The 26,240-nt window shown below is 36.8% G+C and overlaps 1 protein-coding gene and 1 non-coding gene across 6 annotated transcripts in view; one reads left to right on the forward strand and one right to left on the reverse strand.

Moving 5' to 3' along the window:
* The window catches only part of RHBDD1 (rhomboid domain containing 1), a 166,812-nt gene that overhangs the window by 69,863 nt on the left and 70,709 nt on the right, over nt 1-26,240 (reverse strand). For 3 of the 5 annotated variants that reach the window (XM_032277635.1, XM_032277633.1, XM_032277634.1), the window contains exons 4-6: nt 22,290-22,378; nt 20,345-20,401; nt 14,938-15,081 (exon numbers count right to left, since the gene is read on the reverse strand). In XM_032277635.1, the coding sequence (XP_032133526.1) occupies nt 14,938-15,081; nt 20,345-20,401; nt 22,290-22,378 (290 nt within the window). Of the gene's footprint in view, nt 1-14,937; nt 15,082-17,536; nt 17,747-20,344; nt 20,402-22,289; nt 22,379-26,240 lie in introns of those variants that run through there. The other 2 variants (XR_004268941.1, XM_032277636.1) reach the window with 2 other exon arrangements.
* On the forward strand, nt 6,978-7,084 carry LOC116552099. The gene has a single exon (XR_004269216.1). It is a non-coding gene; the product is annotated as a U6 spliceosomal RNA (small nuclear RNA).

Consider the following 26,240-nt stretch of genomic DNA (forward strand, 5'->3'; position numbering starts at 1 on the left):
ACACATTTAAGGGGTACTTAATGATGTTTTGATACACATAGTGTATACTAATATGATCAGGTTAATTAGCATATCCTCATCTCAAACATTTATCATTTCTTTGTGATGTAAATATTCAATATCCTCCTTCTAGCTACTTGGAACTATTACTGTTAACTATAGTCATCTACAGTGGTGTAGTACATTAGAACTTATTCCTCTTATCTTGCTATAATATTGTATCCTTTAGCAAATCTCTTCCTATCCCTCCCTGGAAATGTACCTTTTATATTATATTATATTATTTTATTTTATTTTATTTATTTATTCTTTTCAACTTTTCTCCCACTCAGTATGATGTTGGCTGTAGGTTTGTCATAGATAGCTATTATTTTTTTTGAGGTATGTTTCTTCAATTCTTAGTTTGTTGACATTTTTTATCATAAAGGGATACTGGATTTTAGCAAATGCTTTCCCTGCATTTACTGAGATAAATACAGTTTTTGTTTTTAATTCTGTTTGTGTGATGAATCACATTTATTGACTTGTGTATGTATGTTGAACCATTCTTACAACACTGGGATGAAACTCATTTGTTCATGGTAAATTATTGTTTTGATATGCTGTTGGGTTCACTTTGCTAGTATTTTGTTGAGAGTTTTTGCATCTACATTTATCAGAGATATTTGCATTTTTCTTCTTTTGTTATATCCTTTTGTGGCTTTGGCATCAGGATGATACTGGCTTCACAGAATGAGTTACAGAGGATTTCCTCTTTCTCAGTCTTTTGGAATAGTTTAAGTAGGACTGGTACCAATTATTTGAATGTCTGGTAGAATTTGGCTATGAATCTGTCTGGCACTGGGCTTTTTTTGTTGGCAAGTTTTGAAATTATGGATTAAATCTCACTGGTTGTTATTGTTCTGTTCAGGATTTCTATTTCTTGCCGATTAAAGTTAGGAGGGTTGTATGTTTCCAGGGATTTCTCCATTTCTCCTCTGAATTTTCTAGTTTATATGCATTGAGGTGTTCACAGCAATCTCAAATGATCTTTTGTATCTCTGTGGTGGTGGTTGTAATGTCTCCATTTTCATTTCTAATTAAGCTTATTTGAATCTTTTCTTTTCATGGTTAAGCCAGCTATGGTCTATGATTTTGTTTATCTTTTCAAAAGGCCACTTTTTTGTTTCATTGATCTTTTGGTATTTGTTTGGTTGCAAATTCATTTAATTCTGCTCTGATCTTTGTTATTTCTTTTCTTCTTCCAGCTTTAGGTTTAATTGGTTCCATTTCTTACTTCCTGGAGGTGTGACATTAGGTTGTCAATTTGTGATCTTTCAGACTTTCTGATGTAGGCACTTAGCCTTATAAACTTTCCTCGTAGCAGTGCTTTTGCTGTATACCAGAGGTTTTGATATCTTGTGTCACTATTATCATTCATCTTGAGGAATTATTTAATTTCCATCTTGTTATCATTGTTAACCCAAAAGTCATAAAGGAGCGTATTTGCTTATTTCTATGTATTTATATGGTTTTGAGGATTCCTTTTAGAATTGATTTCTAGTTTTACTCTGCAAGGGTCTGCAAAGATATTTGATATGATTTCAATTTTTTACATTTTCAGAAATATATTGACATAAGCATATTCAATTGTTATCTGACAAAAGTACAAAGGCAATTCATTGGAAAACTGATAGCTGTTTCAACAAATGGTGCAGAGATATTTGGAAGTTCACAAGCAAAAAATGAACTTTGCTTCATACCTCACATCTTATATAAAAACTAATTCAAAATAGGCTATTCATCTAAATGTAAATGTTAAGACCATGGAATTTCTAAGAGAAAATATAGCAGAAAATTATGGTCTTGTAAATCTTTTGACCTGATTCAACATTAAAAGCTTGATAAATTGATAAACTGTGCTTCATCAAAATTATAAACTTTTGTGCCACAAAAGATACTGTTAAGAGAATGGGAAAAAAGCCATAGACTCAGGGAAAACATCTGCAAATCACATATCTTATAAAGGGCTTTTATTCAGAACATATAAAGAATTCCCAAAACTCAATGATAAGAAAACAAACAATCCAATTAAAAGTAGACAAAATAATGGAACAGAAACTTCAGCAAAGAAGATATATAGATAGCCAATAAACAGAAATAAACATCATTAGTCATTAAGGAAATATAAACTAAAACACAACCTGACACCTATTAGAATTGCTAAGATAAAAACAACTGAAAATACCAAATGTTGGGAGGACCTAGAGCAACTGGAACTCTCGTATACTGCTGGCAGGAATGAAAACTGGTACATACACTTTGGAAAACAGGCAGATTCTTATAAAACATAAATTCACCACATATAACCCAGACACCCTACTCCTAGGTGCTTACCTAGGCGACATGAAAACTTATATTCACACAAATTATATGACATATAAGTTGTCATATAATTCCCACAAACTATATGACATGCTGGAAAAAGCAAAGTTACGGAGTGGAAAGAGAACAGTGCTTGTTGATGATCAAGGGTCAGGGGAGGCTGACTACAGAGGGGGAGTGATGGGTAATTTTCTGGAGTGATACAACTGTGCTGTATCTAGAGTGTTATGATAAACAACTCTATGCTTCTGTCAAAGCTTACATAACTGTACACCACAAGGAGTAAATTTTACTATAAAGAAATTTTAAAGAAATAAAAAATTAACAAGAAACCCAAAGAAATAACTGATAGTCTTGTAAAAATCAACAAGGACTACAAAAACCATTACTTGAAAGATTATCAAGTAATTTTTAGGAAACAGGATATTCATATGGTGACACAGTATCCCCTCATGTGGAATGTATAAAGAGAAAGAGGAAAATGTACCGTTGCAACAGAGAGATTTGTCAGTCACCTTCTCAAACTAGTAACCAAGTTTAGCAGTGCTAGTGGGATGGCTTGGCACTGTGTATCTCCTGACCTGATGCAATCTCAAGAACACAGCATTACCTATGACATTTTCTTGCTAAAAATGTGTAATCCAAATCCAATTAATCAAGCTCTCAAATGTAAGTGCCAATATACAGCAATGCAGAGAACTATTTAAATATGCCATGAAAGACATAATCAGATACTTATCATTCAATGAGACTGGTGTCCTGAAAAATTAAATTATAAAAAGGGCAGGGTATGGTTTTATATTAAAAAGAAATAATCAAATGCAACATCAGAAACTTGAAAACCCGACTATTAAAGATACTCTTTGAGAAAATTGGAAAATTTAGTATTTGGACTAAATTTTAGATGTTATTAGGGAATTCCTGCTAATTTTCTTTGATGTGACCATGATGTTGTAGATAAGTAGCAGAATGGCCCTTATTTTTAAAAGTTACACACTGAAGGATTTAGAGACAAAGTAACAAGATGTCTCCAACCTAATGTCAGAGGGTTCAGCCCAAACAATTCTAGTTTTTCTATTCTCTCTCTCCATCACCCCTCTTCCCTTTCCTCTCTCAAACACATACACACATAAACACACAATTTTACATGCAAATAAATGAGGGAAATATTGCAAACCATATCTCCTGGAATATCCACAACTACACTGGTATCTAATTAGTTCCACAATTAAGAAACCAATTACTTACATATATTCCAAGCTTATTTGACCACAAAATTTTATTTTGAATGAATGTTTGAATAGCATATGAAACTAGTTTCAAGGAAACAGATCTAAAAAGTCTTTTGAAGTGCATTATACAGTAAGTGACAATGGCAAAGGAACAGCTTTATACAAATTTATATTAATTTGAATTTTATTTTCCTTTGAAATCTTTATAATTGTCTTACTAAGTGTAAGATACCAGGAAGACATTTGTTAAAAGGCCTTTTTCATTTTTTTTCCTATGGAAAAGTATTTGGTTTGAGTTGGCTTATTTTATAATAATCTGGCCATATGGTACATACTATTTTGCACCTTACTTTTTTTTTCATCCAGCAATTACACTGTAATCCTATTTTCATGCCACTGAATTTTTCCAAAATGTTATTTTTAATAGATGCTGAATATCTCCATTTTACAATGAAACCATAACTGATTTAACCCTTGCACACACTGTTGTACAAATTTCAATGTATTTAAGTTTTTGTTATTAAATTTAATTAGGGAATAAGTAACTTATAAACAAATATTAGACCAAATCTCTATTATTTCCTCAGTCTAGATTCTTAGTCAAGGAATCATTGAAGGCAAGCCTCTTGATTACACATTTCCAACGTGTCTTCCAGAAAAGTTACGCCAATCTGCATTCATACCAGTAGCATATAGAAATGCCTGTTATCACTACTAACATTAAATATGGTGAGATGGAGGGGGGTAGAGCAAGATGGCCAAATAGAAACCTTTACAGATCATCCCTTAGGAACACCAAACTGAAGAAATATCTGCAGAAAAAATCACCTTCATAAGAACCAAAGATAATGTGAGTGATCACAGTATCTGGTTTTAACTTCATATCACTGAAACAGGCACTGAAGAGAGAAGGAAAGACAGTCTTGAATTGCCAGTGCCACTCCTCATCCATCCCCCGGTAGCACAGAGAGAGAATCTGTGCACTTGGGAAAGGGAGAGCACAGTGATTGTGGACATCCCCTGAAACTCAGCACTGCCAGAGAGCAATACTGGACAGAACTCAGCCAGCACCCAGGGAGTGAGCATTTAGACCAGTCCAAGCCAGAGGGGAATTGCCCATCCCAATGGTCAGAACCTGAGTTCCATCACGCCCTGACACCATGGGAAAAAGTGCTCTTGGGTCCTAAATAAACTTGAAAGGCAGTTTGGGCCACAAGGACTGCAATTCTTGGGTAAGCTCTGGTGCTGTGTTGGGCTCAGAGTCAGTGGACCTGGGGAACATGCCTTCCAGTGAGATATCAGCTGGGACAGCCAACTTGCAGCTCTGGAAGAGACTCCTTCCCAGTGTTTGAGGAGAGGAAATGGAAGAGTAAAGAAAAATTTGTTTTGCAACTTGGATACCAGCTCAGCCACAGTAGAATAGGGTACCGATCAGAGTCCTGAGGCCCCTACTCCAGGCTCTAGCTACCAGGCATCATTTCTAGACACTTCCTGGGCCAGAAGAAAACTTTCTTTCTTGAAGAAAAAGACTCAATCCTAGCAGGACTCATCACCTGCTGACTAAAGGGCTCTAGGTACCTGAATAGGGCACTGTGGTAAACAGGCAGTACTCACCCAGTGGTATCTAGGTGAGATTCAGAGACACGCTTGCTTCGGGTGTGACCCAAGCACATTCCCAATATGGTGGCTATAGGGAGAGACTCCTTCTGCTTAAGGAAAGAAGTGAGGAAAGGAAAGGGAACTTTGTCTTGCAGCTTAGGTACCAGCTTGGCCACAGCAGGATGGAGCATCAAGCAGGCTCTTGGGGTACCTGATTCTAGGCTTTGGTTTCTGGAAATAATTTCTGGACCTGTCCTGGGCCAGAGGGGACCCCACTTCCCTGAAGAGAGAGACTCCTATCAGATAAATTTGACAAAGAGATTGAAATCATTAAAACAAATCAAGGAGACATTCTGGAGTTGAAAAATGTAATCAACATACTGAAGAATGCATAACAATTGATCAAGCAGAAGAAAGAATTAGTGACCCCGAAGACAGGCTATTTGAAACTATAAGGTGAGAGGGGACAAAAGAAAAAATAATAAAAAAGAATGAAGCACACCTTCAATATCTAGAAAACAGCCCTAAAGGTACAAATCAAAGTGTTATTGGCCTTAAAGAGGACGTAGGGGGACAGAGAGACAGAGGTAGAAAGTTTATTCAAAACGTAATAACAACTTGCCAAACCTAGAGAAAGATGTCAATATTCAAGTACAAGACAGTTACAGAATATCAAACAGATTTGACCCAAATAAGACTACCTCAAGACATTTAATAATCAACTCCCAAAGGTCAAGGAAAAAGAAAGGATCCTAAAAACAGCAAGAGAAAAGAAACAAATAACATACAATGGAGTTCCAATAGTTCTGACAGAAGACTTCAGTGGAAACCTTACAGGCAAGGAGAAAACGGCATGATATATTTAAAGCGCAGAAGGGAAAAAAACCCTTTTATCCTAGAATAGTATATCCAGTGAAAATGTCCTTCAAACATGAAAGAGAAATAAATAATATCCCAAGAAAAGCTGAGAGATTTCATCAATGTCAGACATGTACTACAAGAAATGCTAAAGGGAGTTCTTCAATCTGAAAGAAAAGGATGTTATTAAGCAATAAAAAATCATTATGATTTAGGTGCAAAACTCACTGGTAATAGTAACCACAAAGAAAAACAGAATTAAAAAACACACTGTAATTGTGGTGTGTAAATTATTCATATATTGAGTAGAAAGACTAAAAGATGAACCAATCAAAAATAACAAATTTTCAAACATAAACAGTATAATAAAATATAAGTAGAAACCACAAAAGCTAAAACTTTAAGCTTTTAAGTTTTAAGACTTTAAGTTTTAGCTTTTGTGGTTTCTACTTATATTTTATTATAAAAGCTAAAAACCAGGGGGACAAAGTTTAAGTATAATAAAATATAATAGTATGAGAAAATATAAGTAGAAACCACAAAAGCTAATACCCAGGGGGACAAAGTTAAAGTCTTGAGTTTTTATTTACTTTATCTTTGCTTGCTAGCTTGTTTGTTTAGGCAATCAGTGTTATCAGTTTAAAATAATAGGTCATATTAATTTCAAGCCTCATGGTAATCAGAAATCAAAAAGTATACAACAGATACACAAAAAATAAAAAGTAAGAAATTAAAACACACCTCCAGAGAACATCACTCACTAAAAGGAAGATAGGAGGGAAGGGAAGAGGAAAGGGAAAACCACAAAACCACCAGAAAACGAATAACAAAATGATTGGAGTAATCCTTACTAACCAATAATAGCATAAATGAAAAAAGACTAAATGGAACAGAGTGGTTGAATAGATTAAAAAACAAGGTCCAGTGCTCACTTCGGCAGCACATACACTAAAATTTGAATGATACAGAGAAGATTAGCATGGCCCCTGTGCAAGGATAACATGCAAATTCATGAAGCGTTCCATATTTTTTAATAAAATACATAAAAAATGAATAAATAAAAAACAAGGTCCAATGATCTGTTGCCTATAAGAAACATACTTCACCTATAGAGAATGAAAATACATATAGGTTGAAAATAAAGAAACAAAGATATTTCATTCCAGTGGAAACCAGGAAAGAACAGGAGTAGCTATGCTTACATCAGACAAAACAGATTTGAAGACAAAACTGTAAAAAGAGACAAAAAAGATAATTATATAATGATAAAGGGGTCAGTCAATTCAGAAAGAGAATATATTAATTGTAAATATGTATGCATCTAACACTGGAGCACCCAGATTTATAAAGCAAATATTATTAGAGCTTAAGAGAGAGATCGATCCCAACACAATAATAGCTGGAGACTTCAACAATCCACTTTCAGCAATGGGCAAGTGATCCAGACAGATACTCAACAACAAAAAAAGTAATCTGCACTATAGACCAAATGGACCTAATAGATATTTACAGAATGTTTCATCCAGCAGCTGCGGAACACACATTCTTTTCCTCAGCACATGAATCATTCTCAAGCATAAGCCATATGTTAGGCCACAAAAAAGTCTTTTAAGAAGTTCAGAAAAACTGAAATTAAATCAAGTATCAGCTCTGACCACAATGGAATAAGATTAGAAATCACTAAAAAGAGGAATTTTGGAAACTATACAAATGCATGGAAAATTGAAAAACATGTTCCTAAATAACCAATGGGTTAATGAGTAAATTAAGAAGGAAATTCAAAAGTTTCTTGAAACAAGTAATAGAAATAGAACATATTGAAATGTATGGGATGCAGTGAAAGCAGTACTAAGAGGGAAGTTTATAGGGATAAGCTCCTCTATCAAAAAGGCAGAAAAACTTCAAATAACTGAATGATTTAACTAGAAAAGCTAGACCAAACAAAACAAAAAATAAGTAGAAGAAAAGTAACAAAGAGTAGAACTAAATGAAATAAAAAAACTACAAAAGATTAATGAAACAAAAGTTGTTTTTTTGAAAACATGAACAAAATCAACACATCTTTAGCCAGGCTAAGAAAAAAAGAGAGAAGACCTAAATGAAAATAAGAGATTAAAAGTAGACATTAAAACCTATTCTGCAGAAATTCAGACGATCATTAAAGCCTACTATAAGCAACTGTATGCCAATAAATTGGAAAACCTAGAGGAAATGAGTAAATTCCTAGACACACACAACTTACAAAGATTAAACTATGAAGAAATCCAAAACCTGAACAAACCAATAAAAAGTAATGAGATTGGTGCCGTAATAAAAAGTTTCCCAGCAAAGAAAAGCCCAGGATCCAATGGCTTCACTGCTAAATTTTACCAAACATTTAAAAAGGAATAAATATCAATCCAACACAAACTATTTTGAAAAACAGAGGCAGAGGGAATACTTCCACACTAATTCTATGAGGCCGGTATTATCCTGATACCAAAACCAGACAAAGACTCCAAAGAAAACTACAGGCCATACCCCTGATGAACACTGATGCAAAGATACTAGCAAATTGAATTCAACGATATATGAAAAAGATCATTCATCATGACCATTTGGGATTTATCCTAATGATTCAAGGATGGTTCAACATATGCAAATTAATCAATGTGATACATCATATCAACAGAATGAAGGACAAAAACCATATGGTCATTTCAACTGATGCCAAAAAAGCACTTGATGAAATTCAACATCCTTCATGACAAAAAAAAACCTCAAAAAACTGAGTATAGAGGGAATATACCTCAATACAATAAAAGCCATATATGACAGACCCACAGCTAGTATCATGTTAAAAGAGGAAAAACTGAAAGCCTTTCCTCTAAGATCTGAAATACAACAAAGATGACCACTTTCACCACTGTTACTCAACATAGTACTGAAAGTCCTAGCTAGAGCAATCAGACAAGACAAATAAATAAAGGGCATCCAAATTGGAAAAGAAGAAGCCAAATTATCTTTGTTTGAAGGTGGTATGATCTTATATTTGGAAAAATCCCTGAAGATTTTTTTCAAAAATCTATTAAAGTTGATAAATAAATTCAGGAAAGTTGCAGTATACAAAATTAACATACAAAAATCAGTAGCATTTCAATATGCTAACAGTGAACCACCTGGAAAAGAAATCAAGAAAGTAATGCCACTTAAAATAGTTACAAATAAAATACCCAGGAATTAACTTAATCAAAGAAGTCAAAGATCTCTACAATGAAAACCATAAAATATTGATGAAAAAATTGAAGTGGCCACAAAAAGTGGATATTCCATGTTCATGGATTGGAATAATCAATATTGTTAAAATGTCCATAACATGCAAAGAAAACTACAGATTCAATATAATCCCTATCAAAATACCAACGACATTCTTCACAGAAATAACAAAAATCGTAATATTTACATGGAACCACAAAAGACCAAGAATAGCCAAAGCTATCCTGAGCAGAAAGAAGCAAACTGGAAGGATCACATTACCCCACTTCAAATTATGCAATGAAGCTATATTAACCAAAAGACAATGGCACTGGCATGAAACCAGACACCCAGACTGGTGGAAGGGGATAGAAAACCCAGAAACAAACCCATACATTTATGGTGATCTCATTTTCAACAAAGGTGCCAAGAGAATACACTGGGGAAAAGGGTAAGTCTCTTCAATAAATACTGCTGGGGAAACTGGATATCCATATGCAGAGAATGAAACTAGACCCCTATCTTTCACCATATACAAAAATCAATTCGAAATGGATTAAAGACTTAAATTTAAGACCTCAAATTAGGAGTCTACTAAAAGTAAATGTTGGAGAAACTCTCCAGGACATTGAATTGGGTAAAGATTTATTGAGTAATACTCCACAAGCACAGGTAAAAAAGCAAAAATCAGCAAATGGGATCACATCATGTTAAAAACTTTCTTTCTAGGAAAGAAAACAATCAACAAAGAGACAACTCACAGAATGGGAGAAAATATGTGCAAACTATCCATGTGACAAGATACTAATAACCAGAATATATAAGGAGTTCAAACAGCTGCTTATATATAGGATCAAATCTAATAGTCTAATTTTAAACTGCGTAAAAGATCCAAATAGACGTTTCTCAAATTTGCCATTTCTCATACAAATGGCAAAAAGGCATATGAAAAGGTTCTCAATATCATTGATCCTCAGAGAAATGCAAATCAAAACTACAATGAGACATCATCTAACCCCAGTTTAAAATGGCTTTTATCCAAGAGACAGGCAATAACAAATGCTGGCGAGGGTATGGAGAAAAGGGAATCCTTGTACAGTTTTGGTGTGAATGTAAATTAGTACAACCACTATGGAGAAGAGTTTGGAGGTTCCACAGAAAAGTAAATATAGAGCTACCATATAATCCAGCAATCCCACTGCTAGGTATACGCCCAAAAGAAAGGAAATCATTATATCAAAGGGATATCTATATTACCATGTTTACTGTGGCACTATTCAGGGTAGTCAAGATTTGAGAGCAGCCTAAGTATCCAACAACAGACGAATGGACAAAGAAAATGTGGTACTTATATAGAACAGAATACTATTCATCCATTAAAAAAAAAAAAAAAAAAAAAAAAAAAAAAAACGAGATCCTGTCATTTGCAACAACATAGATGGAAGTGGAGGTCACCATGTTAAGTGAAATATGCCAGACACAGAAAGACAAACTTTCCATGTTCTCATTTATTTGTGGGAGCTATTAAAACAAACTCATAGAGATAGAGAGTGGAATAATGGTTACCAGGTGCTGGGGTGGAGGATGAGAGGAAATGAAGACGGTTAATGGGTACAAAAAATAATTGGATAGAATGAGTAAGATGTAGTTTTTAATAGCACAACAAGGTGACTACAGTCAAGAATAATTTTTGTACATTTAAAAATAACTAAGAATAGAACTGGATTGTTTGTAATACAAAGAAAGGACAAATGCTTGAGGTGATGGATACCCCATTTACCCTAATGTAAGTATTACACATTGCATGCCTGTATCAAAGTTCTCATGTACCCCACAAATATATACACCTGCTATGTACCCACAAAAATTTAAAATAAAAACAAAAAATAAATGTGGTGAGATGAAGAAACTAAGTAACTCTCTGCTAGTATATAGCACATTATTTTTTAGATGCACATGGGTCACTTATAAGTCTTTGGATTATATGTTAAAATTATTTTCCATTTTTCTAATAGGAGTTAGTATTAATGATTTCATTATATGATGAGTTCTTTACATACTGATTATAATAATTCTTTGTTAAAGATTTTACTGGTCTATCTTCCATAATTTTTTCCTTACTTTTCTGTTTAGAAAGCCCTGTATTCAAAAATCATCAATTAACTATTCACTTTTATGATTTCTTTTCTTTTTAAAATTATTTATTTATTTATTTCACTGTAATTCAAAATGCTAAACAAGGCTACTCTGTTTCAGAGGTACCAAGTGGCCATTTGAGAGACAAAGAAGTTCTACCTACTTTTGTGATTTTTCATGAATAGAAAGAAGAGAAGTCTTTAAATTCTGAAAATACATGTGTAGGATGAAGGAAAAAGGAGGAAAATAATCTACGATTTTGTTAAAATAAAAGGTCAGGTAGCAGAAATAATTCAGCACAAACTCTGGATCATTTAGTCCTAGCAATCTTATACTGTGAGTAGTTTTAGAACTTAACTCCATACCCATAAAGAAGCAGCTAGATTTTTTCAGACCAAGAAACTAGTTAGACAGAGGTAGAAGCAAAACCCTTGGCTTCAAAATAATCCCAGAAATAATCTTCTCACCAAGCAAGTCTTATAGCAACTGATGTGTAAAAACCTTTTAAGTAAAAATAATTCATTTCTTAACTTCACTGAAATGTTTTAAGGATAAGATGAAAAAACATAAAAATAATCTAAAATAGGGGTAGTAAAAAAATTTTAAGTTGTTTCAATTTCTGTTTAGTATACTCTCTTGAGAGTTATTTTTGCAAGAAGGTTTTTTAAGAATAAGATTTAAATTTATAAAAAATCAACACTACTATCAGATGACTTTCTGAAATCTCTCAAGGTACGCTGTGTCTTTTTTTTTTTCTGCCTGTTACTAAATATTTAAATACCATTTATTAAACAGAAAAAAATTAATATTAATGACTTGTATTAACTTAATAAACACATTTTTTATTAAGGAAACGGCCTCAAAAATCTATTCCAACTTCCTTCTGACTCCCAAAATGTAGACTCTTCCATTGTAGCTGGATTCACATCTCCAAAATTGCTACAAAGTCACCAGGGCCATCAGAGGATGCTTTCATCTACAGATTGTCCATGCTCAGGTCTCATTATTGAAGAAAATCATTATTTTCTTTCTCTTTCTAAAAAAGACACCTGCACTATTAGTACTAACTTCCTGTATAATTACTAATCGGGGCATATAGCAAACCTTTAGAAATAAAACTACAAAAAGTATGCTTGTCTTCTTGCATTTCTTTTCTCTGACTACATTTAACACGGGAGGTTTTCTATGTCTCACATTCAAATATTCTCACTTGGGCTACCTAATTTTTCCCTCTGAGTTTTCATCACTCTTTAATTATTTTTGAAGGCTTCTTACTTTAGAATACACATTTTCTTAACAGAAGGTAATAATCAGATGATGTCACCCAAATATAAATCCCAATCTTTCCCATCATGCTGTGTCTTGGGATTTTATTTGAAGTCAGCCTAGATGGAGACAGAGACGGACTATGCAAAGTCCATGCTGAGAGTCTGTCTTGCCTTACTTGTCCCCTAATAGTTCATGGATAGCCCAGTGTGCACAAGAATAACCATGAGAATCTATTAAAAATACAGGCTCTGGGGCCTCTTCTCCAGATTTCAGGATTCCATGGCTAAGTTACGCTTTTGAATGACTGTGCTACTGGCAGTCCACTGATTACATGTGATACAGTGATTACAAAAATGGCTACAATTCTCCACCTCTCCCTCTATCCATAACCATCACATGTGACTTTGCTGTTCCTCCAAAAGGGAAAAACTATCTCCCTATCCCATGAATCTGAGCTGGTCTTGTTACCTGCTTCGGTAACAGTATACAGAATACAGTGGAACTGACATTGTGCCAGCATAAGACTTGTTTATTTCTGCACTCTCCTGTAAACCTTATGCTGCAGCCTGGTGGATGAGCCCAGGCTACCCTGCTGGATGAGGAATGGGCTGAGGCGTGGAGTACCACCACCATCAAACAGTCAGGCAGGCATGCAGAGGAAGCCACCCTAGAGCAGCCAGCCCCCAGCAGACCACTGTTTACTGTTTTTATCCATGAGTTTCAGGGTGACCCTTTACACAGTGAAAGATTACTGAAATATTATCACAGTTCTGTAACTCTTCACCTGAGAAATACAGATTTATGCCTTCCTCTCCACTTCTCCTGCCACCTTCATAATTTAGGCTTTCCTTTCTTGTTCAGGCTACTGCAATATAATCTTCCTACTTGTCTCCCTGCTTATTGTCATTCCCCACCTCCATGCACACTGTTGCTGCTAAGACTGCATTCCTTAAAGTCAGAAACTGTATTGTCATAATTTATGTACTCTCATCATCTAGCATAATGCTTGGTACCCGACTGGTGCTCAATCTTGTTTGCAGAATGCCTGCTACTACCAGATTCTTATAACACAGCTCTGACCACATCAGTCTCCCATGCAGAACTCTATTGGCATTTATACGACATACTAAATCCGCTTTCCACTTGGCCTATTTAATTCTAGGACCCCTGTGATCTGGCCCCATCCTAGTTTCCTGCTCTTCTTCCCTTTCTTTGTTTATTGTCCATTTAAAAGTGAGGGCTGGCGAACATGACCCTAACAACTTCTGTGTCTGTGCTGATACTCAGACTTCTGCAGAGAAAGTCCGTCCACAGCTCTTCAAGTTCTATGCATTCTCGAAGATCCAACTCAAAAGCTATCTCCTCTGTGAAAATCTGATAGTTCTAGGTAGGAAAAGCTCCCCATCTTCTCCCTACCTCTAGCACCTCGCCTAAGCCTCTCTTAGTCACCTGATATTAGGGTTACCTGTGTGGTATCACATCTAGTAGGCATATGCCCAAGCACAGATTGTTAACTTTTTGAGGGTAGGCTCCATCTTTTACCACTCAATGTTCCCTGTTGTCCCTGTCATCATACGTGAAACATAAGACGTTGATAAACACCCTTTAAATGAATAGACGACTTTTAGTCAGTACTCAAGCAATAAAAACAGTAATACCCAAACTCATAATCCAAACATAGAACAAAGATGGCAGAATAAATACAGTGTTTTTTTTTTCAGATATCAGTTTGTAAAAGAATCTCCTGGAAAGCCTGTTCAAAATATAAATTTCTAGACTCTACCCCTAGACAGATTGGTTCAGCAGACGTCAAACCTAAGCCTGAATTCTGAGCCCATGTGATGTTGAGGGAGATCTGCAGGAGGTTGATGGGCAATATTTTGATACTTAGAGACACTGAGCTTTCTTTACAAATATGAATTCCAAAGTAATTTTCTCTTTTCTTTATGCACCTAAGAATTTTAAGTTTCTTGATTTTAATGCCAAGGCACCAAAGAGCAGCAGGCCTATAAAAAGAATCACTTTAACAATACATACACAGTCTGGCACCTTATTAGCTTAGGTTACTGGGAACATGGCAGGCATCACACCCCATTCTTTGTAATCACAATCTGCACACATTTTTCATCTACATATCCTTTTTCTGAACTATTTAAAATTTAACTTGCCACAAATAGCCCTTTTTCAGACTAACCTTACCACATGAGGAATGCTTTAAAATAACTGAAGGGTGCAAGATTCCTACCTCGGTCCCAGAGGCTGGCTTGTAATGCTCTCTCAAGCTGTTCTTCTTCACTCAGTCCTGCTGTGTACGCATCATAGTTCCTGGGTGCTTCTTCAGAGTGACCTGGGCTGCCATACGGATAATAATCCTGATATCCAGAGCTGCCTACAGGCACAAGGAAAAGGTTAGAGAACACAGCTATGGACTATTCTTTGTTTTATACTTCCTGTTTTGTATAAGCAAAGACAAACAAGTAAGGCATAACATTATTTTAAGCATAACAATTATCCTCAAAATAAGAAACGATGACAAATGGAGAACGACCCGCAAAGGTGGGCAATGATTATCTTGTCACTCTTGTATCCTCAGTGCCCACCATGGCACTGGGCATGAATAAGCCCTTATGTGCTAATGAGGAAAGGAGATATTAATTCAGAGGGTAGTCAGAAGTCCTGGAGAAGAGACTGGAATGAGCTATTGACATACTGAGTGGATTCTTTCAGCTTAAGACTACTCAACACTTGGAGAGTTTTCCATCAAGTCCTCCTGGCTTGAGTCAAGAGAATGGTGGAAACAATAGCTGATAAAGCCTTATTGTTTTATTGCTCTGTACAATGAGAGGCAGACCAATGTTTTATACAGATGCCACGGAATACTTCAGACAATAATATTAAGATGCAGCCAATTTCTCTGTAACTGTAATTCTATGCCAGAGATTACAGTCCCCCCACCACCAAAAAAAAAAAAAAAAAAAAATGGTTGCTAGATAAAACAAGAGAGAAGAGACAACCTGGTCATTAAATAATGTTTTAGGTACCAAACTTAAGTACCCCATTAATAAAGGTCAATAACAGAGAAAAGTTCACTTTTGCAAGATATTCCCATGCATCTTTTCAGTTTGAGTTTATTCCTTACATTTTCTTTAACTGCCCAATAGTTAGAGAATTTGTTTGGAAGAGATTTTTTTTTTTTCCCCACAGAAGATTATCAAGCTCATTCTGGCATAAAGAGAGAGAAGTAAAATAGTCTGATTTTTTTCTCTTCTTTCCTGCCATTATTATGTTCTTTGAAGGTGATGTTTCAAATATTTAAATAATGTGGTTTTGGTTGTTGATGAAGATTCCTAATGTTTACTATGAATCTTTGTCATAGATCTCCATATGATCCCACACAGTCCAGCAGTACATGCCTGAGTTAGAGATTTAGTAAGGCTACAGAAAAAAAAAAAATACAATCCAGCCAAAATGGCAGAATCTTATTAATTGAGATTTCATTTTCAGAATTTTTGATAGTTGGTCCTGAGGCTATTTTAAAATTTACTGTTGTATTGTTTATGTTTCCTAATATGTAACATTAAAAGGGAAACTGTTAATCAGCATTCTAGTAGGCTTTTTTTCATATAAACAACAAATGGCAAAACACATACTTTCAGCTGATAGCCTAATATAATTATGTTTATTAAATATTTGCCATGAAAAGTAGTTGTGTCTATTAATGTTTTTAGAAGAGCTTTATTGAGACATAAGTGACATCCATACAATTTATCAATTTAAAGTATACAACTAAATGGTTTTTGGTATATTTTAGAGTTGCACTGTCATTACCACACAATCAATTTTGGACATTTTCATCATCCCCAAAAAGATATCTGTACTCTTCGGCTAACAATCCTCAGCTTCCCATCCCTTCTCCAGGTCGAAGTAAGTACTAATAATTTCTGTCTCTACAGAATATGCCTATTTTGGATGACTCATATAAACTAAATCATATAATATGTGGCATTTTGTGTCTAGCTTATTTCACTTAGTATGCTTGCCAGGTTCATCAGTTTTGTTACATTTATCGGTACTTCATTCTTTTTTATGGGCAAATAATATTCCACTGTATGGTTTATACCACATTTTATTTATCTATGCATCAACTGATAGACATTTGTATTATTTCTACCTTTCAAGTATTATGAATAATGCTGTGATAAGCATTTGTGAGCAAGTTTTTGTGTGGACATATGCCTTTATTTCTTTTGAGTAGATACCTAGAAGTGGAACTGCTACATCACATGGCAATTCTGTTTAACTATCTGAGGAAATGCCAGAATGTTTTCCAAAGTAGCTGTACCACTTTCTATTCCTATAAGCAGTGTATGAGGGTTCCAATTTCTCCACATTCTCACTAACACTTGCTACTATTTGCCTTTTTATTTACAAACATCCTAGGGCATGAAGTGGTATCTCACTGTGGTTTTGATGACTAATAATGTTGAGCATCTTTTTATGTGCTTATTGGCCATGTATATATCTTCTTGGAGAAATGTTTATCCAGATCTTTTGTCCACTCTTAGGGCTTATGATAAAGCTCTTCTAGCTTGATTCTATTTTACTGAATGTCCGTGAAAGTAAAAAAGAATGAAAGAAAGAAAGAAATGACTTAAATAAACATTAAACAAAACTGTTTAGGATTTTGGAGACTAATTCTGAAAAGCCTTGCCCCAGTGCAGTAAACATTAATGAGGATTTACTAAATCCCTCCAACAACCCAACTTTCATATCTTCTCTCACCTGTTTCCCATGTCAAAATATTAACATTATTGATATTTAAAACAGGAGAAGGAGACAAGTACACTTTCCAAATCTTCACAATGACTTAAAACTGAATTTGGATCTTGACGCAATTTTAAATATGAACAGTTATTCATAAGCTGGTCTTTATCCAATAGAATCAGAAAAATTCAGCTCCCATTGCTGTGTTGAGGAACACCCAACCAGCAACTTTCATACCTTGAGAGTAAAGGAGACCATGGTAGTGTTTTTACAAATCTTACTTTTCATTCCTTATCAAAAAAAAAAAAAAAATCTTTTGTATATGGACAAATAGGGAAAACACAATTAATATATCTCCACAAAGAATAAAAGAAAGCAGCAACCACTCTGCAACACTAATAGAATATTTATAGGCACGTCGTTGAATACTATGGGATGCTTCAGCAATCCCTGCATAGAGAAACTGCCCAGTTCCCTAAAAGTGCCAATTATTTTACAGGAACACAAAAAGCATATTGGGTAACTTCCCACATGGCTCATTATCACTTTCAAACCCCTGTGGAAAGGCATTGTGGTATGTGAGATCTAAGCAGCATTTCTACCTATCCACCCCCAAAAATGCTCAGTTAATTCAAAAGCCAAAATAACCCAAAGTCTCTGAATATTAGCTCACCACATAGAAATTATATATTTATGTAGAGTTTTAATTGCCAGATACACATGCAATGATTTGAGGCAACATTTTCTTGATGTAGAAAAACATTTTTCTTCATACTGTTTCTTACTTTAAAATAATCTCACAGTTCTTCAACGAAATAAAGTCAACAACTCTAAACATCTGAATATTATAAAACCTAATTTGGAACTTGTCAGACAAAACATGGGGAAAGAAAATGGGAAAGTTCTGGTGCCTTAAATCAGAAAGACCAGTGTGGTTTCTATATCATCAATCATAAATCATCAACAGAACCAAAAATCTCATCGGTATCTATTATAATGAGAACCGGCCCCCTCCCGTAGGACCAAAAATTTTCTACGGCTATTTCACTCACCCACTCAGATGTTTTTAAGTCTTCATAACAAACATTCCTGGAAAAACCTAGCAATCAGATACTTAAATACACGTAAATTATGTCCTGAGATGAATACTAGTTTAATTTTTTTTTTTTTTTAGTAAAAGAAACTCTGGTTATCATTATTCTATTAACTACTCCATCTGTTCCTTATATACATACCAGGATTTCATGGCAAAGGAGATCAAGAAACACCACTGAGATTAGAAAAATTGGTAACAGCTTTTTAAACATTCATGAGGTTCTCTGACCTATAAAGACTTTTCCAGCTAAGGACAACCATATTAAGAATAAATCATTACTTGTAAGATATACATATGCTCTCATAAAAGTTCCCTAGATGACCATTAGCATAGCCACCTGGCCTTTTGTTGCACTGCCTTTGAAGAAATCCAATCACTTCAGAGAAAGGCATATAAATATGGTAATCTTACAAGAGGCTAAAAGAGGTAAAAAGGTCTTTTTATTTTTGCCCCTAATTCTCTGCCTGTCTGTTGTGTGCATACTTCTTCCACATAAGAAGAAAAGAAGCTGTTCTCTTTTTTAAAAAATAGAAAATAAATGGAATACAGAAGAGAGAGTGAGAAAGTAAGTAGAACTACCCTATTTTGTAAGGTTCAATTGGCAGAGTGCCCATCTCATATCCTTACACAGTAGAAAAGGCAGGGGCTAAGAATAAGATTCTATTGGAACACACCTATATCCACTTGTTTACACATTGTCTGTGGCAGCTTTCATGCCACAAAGACAGGTTAACAGTTGCGGCAGAGACTATATGGCCAATAAAGCCCTTATAGCCTGAAATATTAGCTGTCCAGTCCTTTAAAGAAAATACTGCTAGTCTTAGCTTTAAGCCATAATGGTCATCAATTAATATAAAGAGAAACATATCTTAGTCCATCTGTGATGCTGTGCAAACAGCCATAGGCTGGCTGGCATAAGCAACAGAGCTTATTTCTCACAGTCTGGAGGCTGGAAGTCTGCGATGCCAGCACGATCAGTTCTCGTAAGGACCCTCTCCCAGGCTGCAAAAGAAGGTCCTTACCAGAACTGATCACGGTGGCATCACAAACTTCTTGTATCCTCATGCGGCAGTGAAGAGGCTAGAGAGCTCTTTAGGGTCGCTTTTATAAGGACACTAATCCCATTCATGAGGGTGCTACCCTCATGACCTAATTTTTCCCCAAATCCCTACTCTACTAAAACCATCACATTAGGGGTTAGGATTTCAACATATGAATTGTGGGAGGGGCCCATTCAGTTCATTGCATTAAGACATGAGTGTTGCAATGGCCATGGCTAACACCTGTCTGCTGGGCCTGATCCAAGATACTACTGTGTAGCCACCCCAGACTGGAATGCAAAGGCTTTAGCCTGAAATAGGTCTTATACTTTTAACAGGAAGTCCTTTCTATCTATCTACACAGACATTTAGAAGAAAGTACATTCTTCCTCATTAAGTCACATGGCATTTACTAGAGCATCTTAGGGTATGCAAGGGTTTCCTGAATATAGATGGGCTGGGCTGTGGAGAACTGTATACCTAAAACCAACTTCTAACACTTTGCCAGGAGTACAGTTTCAGACTAAAACTCAAAGTACCAAGGTCTAATATGAATCTTTCCCTACCAACCCCCACAAATGCGCTCCCTAGGTTACCCCTCTATCTAGCTTCCAGGCATGTTAGAGGCACAGTTACCTAACATGTGAACTACTCTACCACAACATAAACTGGTATCCTAAGGTACTCTGTAGAGCTGAATACTATAATTTTAAAAAGAAGTTAAAATTTATGAAATGAAATAAAATGCTTACCTGAACTATTAAAGTAGTATTGCTGTCCTGGGTAACCAGCATTGGAGGGAAAAATGCCTAAACATAAAAGAAACAAACATTTTAATGGCAGCCATAAAGCTTTAAGTGCTAATTATTCCAGTAATTAGGCAGTTCTCTGGGAGAAAGCCCAAGGTAAACTCCCTTTTGTTTGGGGGCCAGCCCTATGTAGGGAAGAGAGAGAGGGAGAGAGAGAGTTTGTGTGTGTTTGGGGGTAGGGAGCAGACAATGAAACCCTAATTCACACTCACTAAAATTTCTTAGTCTTTGCCTGCCAAAGTACCAAGGCTTGGCTTTGATGCCTCTGTACAAGTAGAGATGCGCCAGGTAAATGGAGCACCTTCCTCAAACAAGGGTGTTAGGAGAGCCTGCTCCGTACCCTTCCTAGGGGACTTTACTCTTTCTTGTCCCTATAGAAGGCAGTAGGACTGCCGACTTAGTCAACTGGCACAGCAGAATGAAGGTAGAGAGGGAGGGGCAAGGGGCACACCCTCAGGGTGACCCTCTTTTTCCAGGAGGCATCAAACAGTAGCTTCCACATGCTGGGTCATTTTCCATAAGATTCCTGTGTCCTTCAGTTCTCAGCTCGCAGAAAAAAGCCAAGTTTGCAGGCTATTTGCAAATTGCACTGAGTGTTCTAATTTTCCTATTTAATTTTCTATTGTATTTATTGCTTTGAAAATAGAGTGGTATAAAAATAAGTCTCCGCTTATTTTTTAAGGCTTTTAAAACTAAGAGTTTAAATATTATAATTATGGGGAATATCCTCTTTAAAAATTAAGCAAAGTACTTGCTTAAATTTCATAACATGTCTACAAAGCTTTACTAACCACTCCATCAAAAACACACAGAAAAAAGAAACAAGACATTAAACTCCTGAGAATCATCTCTTTTATCAGTACTAATGAGTATCAAATTGTATTGAAAATATAATAAAACTGGACATTTTCAATATATGAAGCTCCCACTGCCTCCTGTAAGTACAAACAGTAGAAACACATTAATAAGCAAATGCGGGAAAATGAGAATCTGCTGAGATGCAACACAGTCTGTAAAAGTCAACCAAAAGTGAACATAGCCTGCTCATAAAGGTGCCAGAGCAGTGCCTGCAAAGCTTTCTAATATCATGAATATTATATGGTTCTCAAGAATACCAGTCATCAGCACAAACTGTGAAACAAATTATTTATGGTTCAAGAAAAGGTAAAATAGTCTCAGAAGATTTCATATGAATAAAAGATGAAATATTGGAACTCACTCTATAAAACAAGTGTTTGCAAACCAGTTTTCTTAGAAGTCAAAATCAGTATAGCATTTAAGAGGTCTAAAAATTGCAAGTACTTCTAAATGAATTTTCATTGAGTATCAATTTGAAGGGGAAAAAAACAAAATTTAAAAAAAAAAAAAACAAAAAAACAGGAGCTAAGCTTCAAGCAATAACAGACTTGGCTTGGCTATGCATGAATATATGGCTCAACCACCAAGGACCCGGTCATCATTCTGAATTCTTTAAAACACTGGCCTTGCACTTCAGTCCAGCTAGGCTTTGTTTTCTTTTTTAGCTTTGCCTTGCACATATATTAATTCATGGCATATTCTAGAGGAATGCATTATTTTAAACGCACTTTCGTTCTCTGCATTTTTTAGGAAATCGTGGTTTTCTGTGGGTAGCATTAAGGTTGAAGGTATAAATATATACTGATACTTGTCCCCTACGAAAGTATCAGATTCACAATTTAACTTTGCAGCCTCTTTTGAGGAGCAACGTAAGCAACTGCACTGGTGTTTTACCTTTTGGTTTAAAAAGGAAAACATATTAGGGAATTCCTGAGTTGAACCACAGGGAAACTTGGGGTCGTTTCTGTTCACATTAAGATTAAGATGAACTTCTAACTTGTTGTCATGCCAAAGGCGTTTTATTCTCTACCTGCACATGCTTTCATGATTTTCTTCAGAGGCCCCTGAGTGTACATTAGTCCAACAAGAATCCCAGCCAGATGCCCGGCGAAGGAAGTCCTAGGAGGGAAGGAGACCCTTTGTGAGTATTTGTTCTGCTGCGATTAGAGACATTCTGTCTTCTTATTAAGCCCAGGGCATGTCAAATAGTCACAGTCCACAGGCTTTGTTCCACGGAGTCTTTTATGCTGAGCAGCATTTAACTCAGTCCAAAGAACATTTCCTACCTTAAAAAAAAAAAGTACAATGGATAACCACCACCACATGTTTAAAATGCAACACCCCTCCTTAACCAGGGGAAGTGGGCTGGGTCTTCCAGAGCAGCGGAAGCATTTTTTTCACAAGTCATTATATTGCTTTCAGTTCTTCTCTGTACCTCTTATCACAAAACATAAATGAAATCAGTTTTCTCTGTTTGGAATTAAATCTGGGATTATCCAGCCATTGTGAGGGATGATGCCTGTGTGTAGGGCGGACTGCTGCAGTTTTCTACACCACTGATGAGTGAAGCAGACAGCAGGTGAAACTCAGCAAAAGAGACTGAGATGCCCACCTGCAGCCCCCAAAGTTGTCTTCATATGTATCTGTCAGTCACTGGGAATGAAAAAAACAAAAATATACATTTCAAGCTTGAAAGATGAGTTAGAAAGTGGTTTAACTCTTCTTAAACTGGCATCTAAAACTGGCGAGCACTTAGAAAATTTATTTTGAGAAGTTCACTTCAACCCAAGTGTCAACGCTCTTTGTGGAGTTCCCTGGCTGAATAACCTCCCAGCCTGAGTTTAAGAAATTACTGGGGATTCTCAAAAACCTCCGCATTTGACCACAAAGGGGGGTCCTACACAACGAGTTGTTCTTTAAGCACCTGACCTCAATTTTCAGCTGCCCGTCACCCTTGAGAAAACCCCTGCGCACATGTGCACACATCCATTGACACCTTAAACTAGGCCTTTCTGGGGTGCCACTCCTGCATCCCCTTTGTAATGCCTCTCACACCCATCCCAGCCTTCCCACTCCTACTGCCACAACCATGCTTACTGACACCTGAACTATTTGGAAACATCCTGCACTGGGCACATAGGGAACCCCAGATGAATGTGTGTTGAATGAATAAAAATAAATGAAAGAAAATCATCTAGCTGGTCTCCCTGCGTGCAACCCAGTTTTGCTCTCCACTGCATCCCACACACTGCCATCAATTATCCTCCCAAGGCAGAAGGCAAGTGGTGTCATTGCCGTCCTCTGAAATCCACTGGCTCTCACAGAATACTCCAGTGTGTGTTCAAGCCCTTCCAACACTCAGCCTTGCCCATCTCTGCAAAGGCAGAGGGTGGAGACCCTCGTTGTCTGCTACATCCATTCCCACATGCCCCACTGTCACACCCTCGAAGCACTCTCAGTGACCACAGGCCAAGCCAAGAAGAACCTCTGTCAAAAAAATCCCACCCCAGTTGAAGAGTCGCTCTTTCCTTCTCCTGCCTCCCCTTGGAGTCACTGCTCCTACCTTACTATGGCATGAAGCCAGCCTGCTGGTGGCAAAGTGCTTATATGTCTGCCTGCCCTTCTGTCTGTCTCTGTCACACACATATTCCCTGAGGGCAGCAATGGTGTCACATTATACAAAATTAGAAGCTTTAAAAAAAAAAAAGCCAAGCAAATGACTGCATTCCCATAGCCTGGAATAGTGACCTGTCATTCCAGAAGGGGGGTAACTGAAAGTCATGAAGGAGTCTGATACAGACTCCAAGAGCACAGCCATTTTTGTGGCTTTCACATATGTATTCCAAACACCTAGGACAATGCCAGGCACATGAGAGTCCCTCAAGGATGTGTTGGATGAATGGCTCGAGTGTGCCAGGACTGTTCCACCAAGACCATCAGGAGGTAAGTTAAAACCACTCGATCTTCAGCTCAGGGTGCTTGCTGAGCCATGGCAGTCACAGAGCTAAGAATCTGCCATTCGGTAACCTAGGCATGAGACTCAGAGTCAAAACCAACACATTTCGCCTACTACAGCAGCAGCCTAGGGAAGAGTCCCTGAAACACCACAAGCAAGATGGTTTTGAGAAATTTTCACTGTCTCCAAGATATGAAAAGACTTGTTGACTCTTAGGAAAAGAACATGCAATGAGGAACGCTTGCAAGAAAGAGACAAACAGGAGCCTTGTAGAGAGAAGAGCATTGGGGCTTGTTCCCATTAGCCAATTAAATGACACTATTGCTCAAACAAGACCTCATGTACATATGGACATACTAAAAGTCATGGCACATGCGTGTGCGTGCATGCATGCACACACACACACACACACCACGTATAGGATCATTCCTCAGGAGAGCATTATTTTCATCAAATTTATCTACTGAAACAAGAGGGTTCCCTGACCTACTTTGCAGGACGTGCCACAGCGGTGTGACTTGTCTATTTGGCAGCAATCCATGCTTAAACCCCTTATGGGAAGGGGAGCCACAGAGGCACAGGTGCAGGAGCTGGGACGAGTGCCCCAGGGCAGCGTCCAGAGATGTGTCTGTGACTCCTGAAGCCCAAGTGGTCGCTTGTTACAGTGTGTTCTTTTAGCCTTGCCATCCATAGGCAGCTTAAGTGTTAGACAGCTCAGTGGACCCTCTGCCTTTTCACAAAGGCAGAGGGCCAGTGTGATAGCTTTCTGTATCCCAAGCTCTTGTCTAGCATCCAGGAAAAATCAGGTCACACATGGCCTTGAAGGATGAATGTGGGGCTTTTATTGGGTGAGAGAGGTGGCTCCCAGTGGGATGGAAGGGAAATGGAGTGGGAAGATGATCTTTCCCTCAAGTTTGGCTGTCCAGTGACCTGTCTCCCCTCTGATCATCCCCAGGTGAACTCCTCTCAGCATTCAGATGCTCCTTCTCTTCTCTCTGCTATGCCGTTCTGCTCTTCTGTTCAACTCGTCTCTTTCTGAAGCCTGAGATCTCAGGTTTATATGGGCATAGTATAGGGGGTGGTGGTGGGCCAAAAGGCAGCTTGTGGGTACAAAAACAGGAATGCCTGTTCCCATTAAGGGCTGTATGGGCCAAAGGGCAGCTTGTGGGTACAAAAACAGGAATGCCTGTTCCCATTAAGGAGGGCTGTAGGTTTCCAGGCTTGAGGGTGGGACCTTTGCTGTGGAACCGCCTTCTTCTACCCACTATTTCCCCGTCTCCTATCCATGTCACTACTTCACAAGTTGTGTGACCTGATAATAAAAATATGAGATTGAACATTTTTTGCCCATTTTCTGGCAAGAATAGTAGGAACTATGCTTTAGCTCCCCAATCATGCTAAAATATTGTATAGTAGTCCCCCCATTATCTGCAGACCCCCAAGTGGATGGCGGAAACCACGAATAGTACTAAACCTTATATATACTACGCTTTTCCGATCTCAAACCAAAACAACTACTATGTGACTCATGGGTGGGTAGGAAAGACAGCATGGACACACAGGGCAAAGAAATAATTCATGTCCTGGCTGAGACTGTGAAATTTCACCACGATAGCTAGGGCAGCGTGAAATTTAAAACTTATAAATGGCTTATTTCTGGAATTTTCCATTTAATGTTTTTGGATCAAGGTTGACTGGGGCTAAAAATGCAGAAGGCAAAATCACAGATAAGGGAGACCACTGTACTTATTTTATTCTATGATCAGGCTCAATACAATCAGCCACCTATTAATAGTTCTAAAAATGACAAAGAAAGTGGCAATTTGAGAGATACAAAGAAGTGGCCAGGACCAATTTAAAAAAAAAATAACTTCAATTTACATGAAAATAATATAATAATATCAGTATTTCTGAAACTATGGTTTCAAACCAAACTTCATGGTGAATCATACAGATATAAAATAACGTAGAAGGAAATTTCAATTTAAAACTTCAACCTATTAAACAATCTTGACTCTCATTTAC

This window comes from Sapajus apella, unplaced genomic scaffold (genome assembly GCF_009761245.1).
Source record: "Sapajus apella isolate SASKATOON/1434 unplaced genomic scaffold, GSC_monkey_1.0 scaffold10, whole genome shotgun sequence".
In the NCBI taxonomy this organism is placed as follows: domain Eukaryota; kingdom Metazoa; phylum Chordata; class Mammalia; order Primates; family Cebidae; genus Sapajus; species Sapajus apella.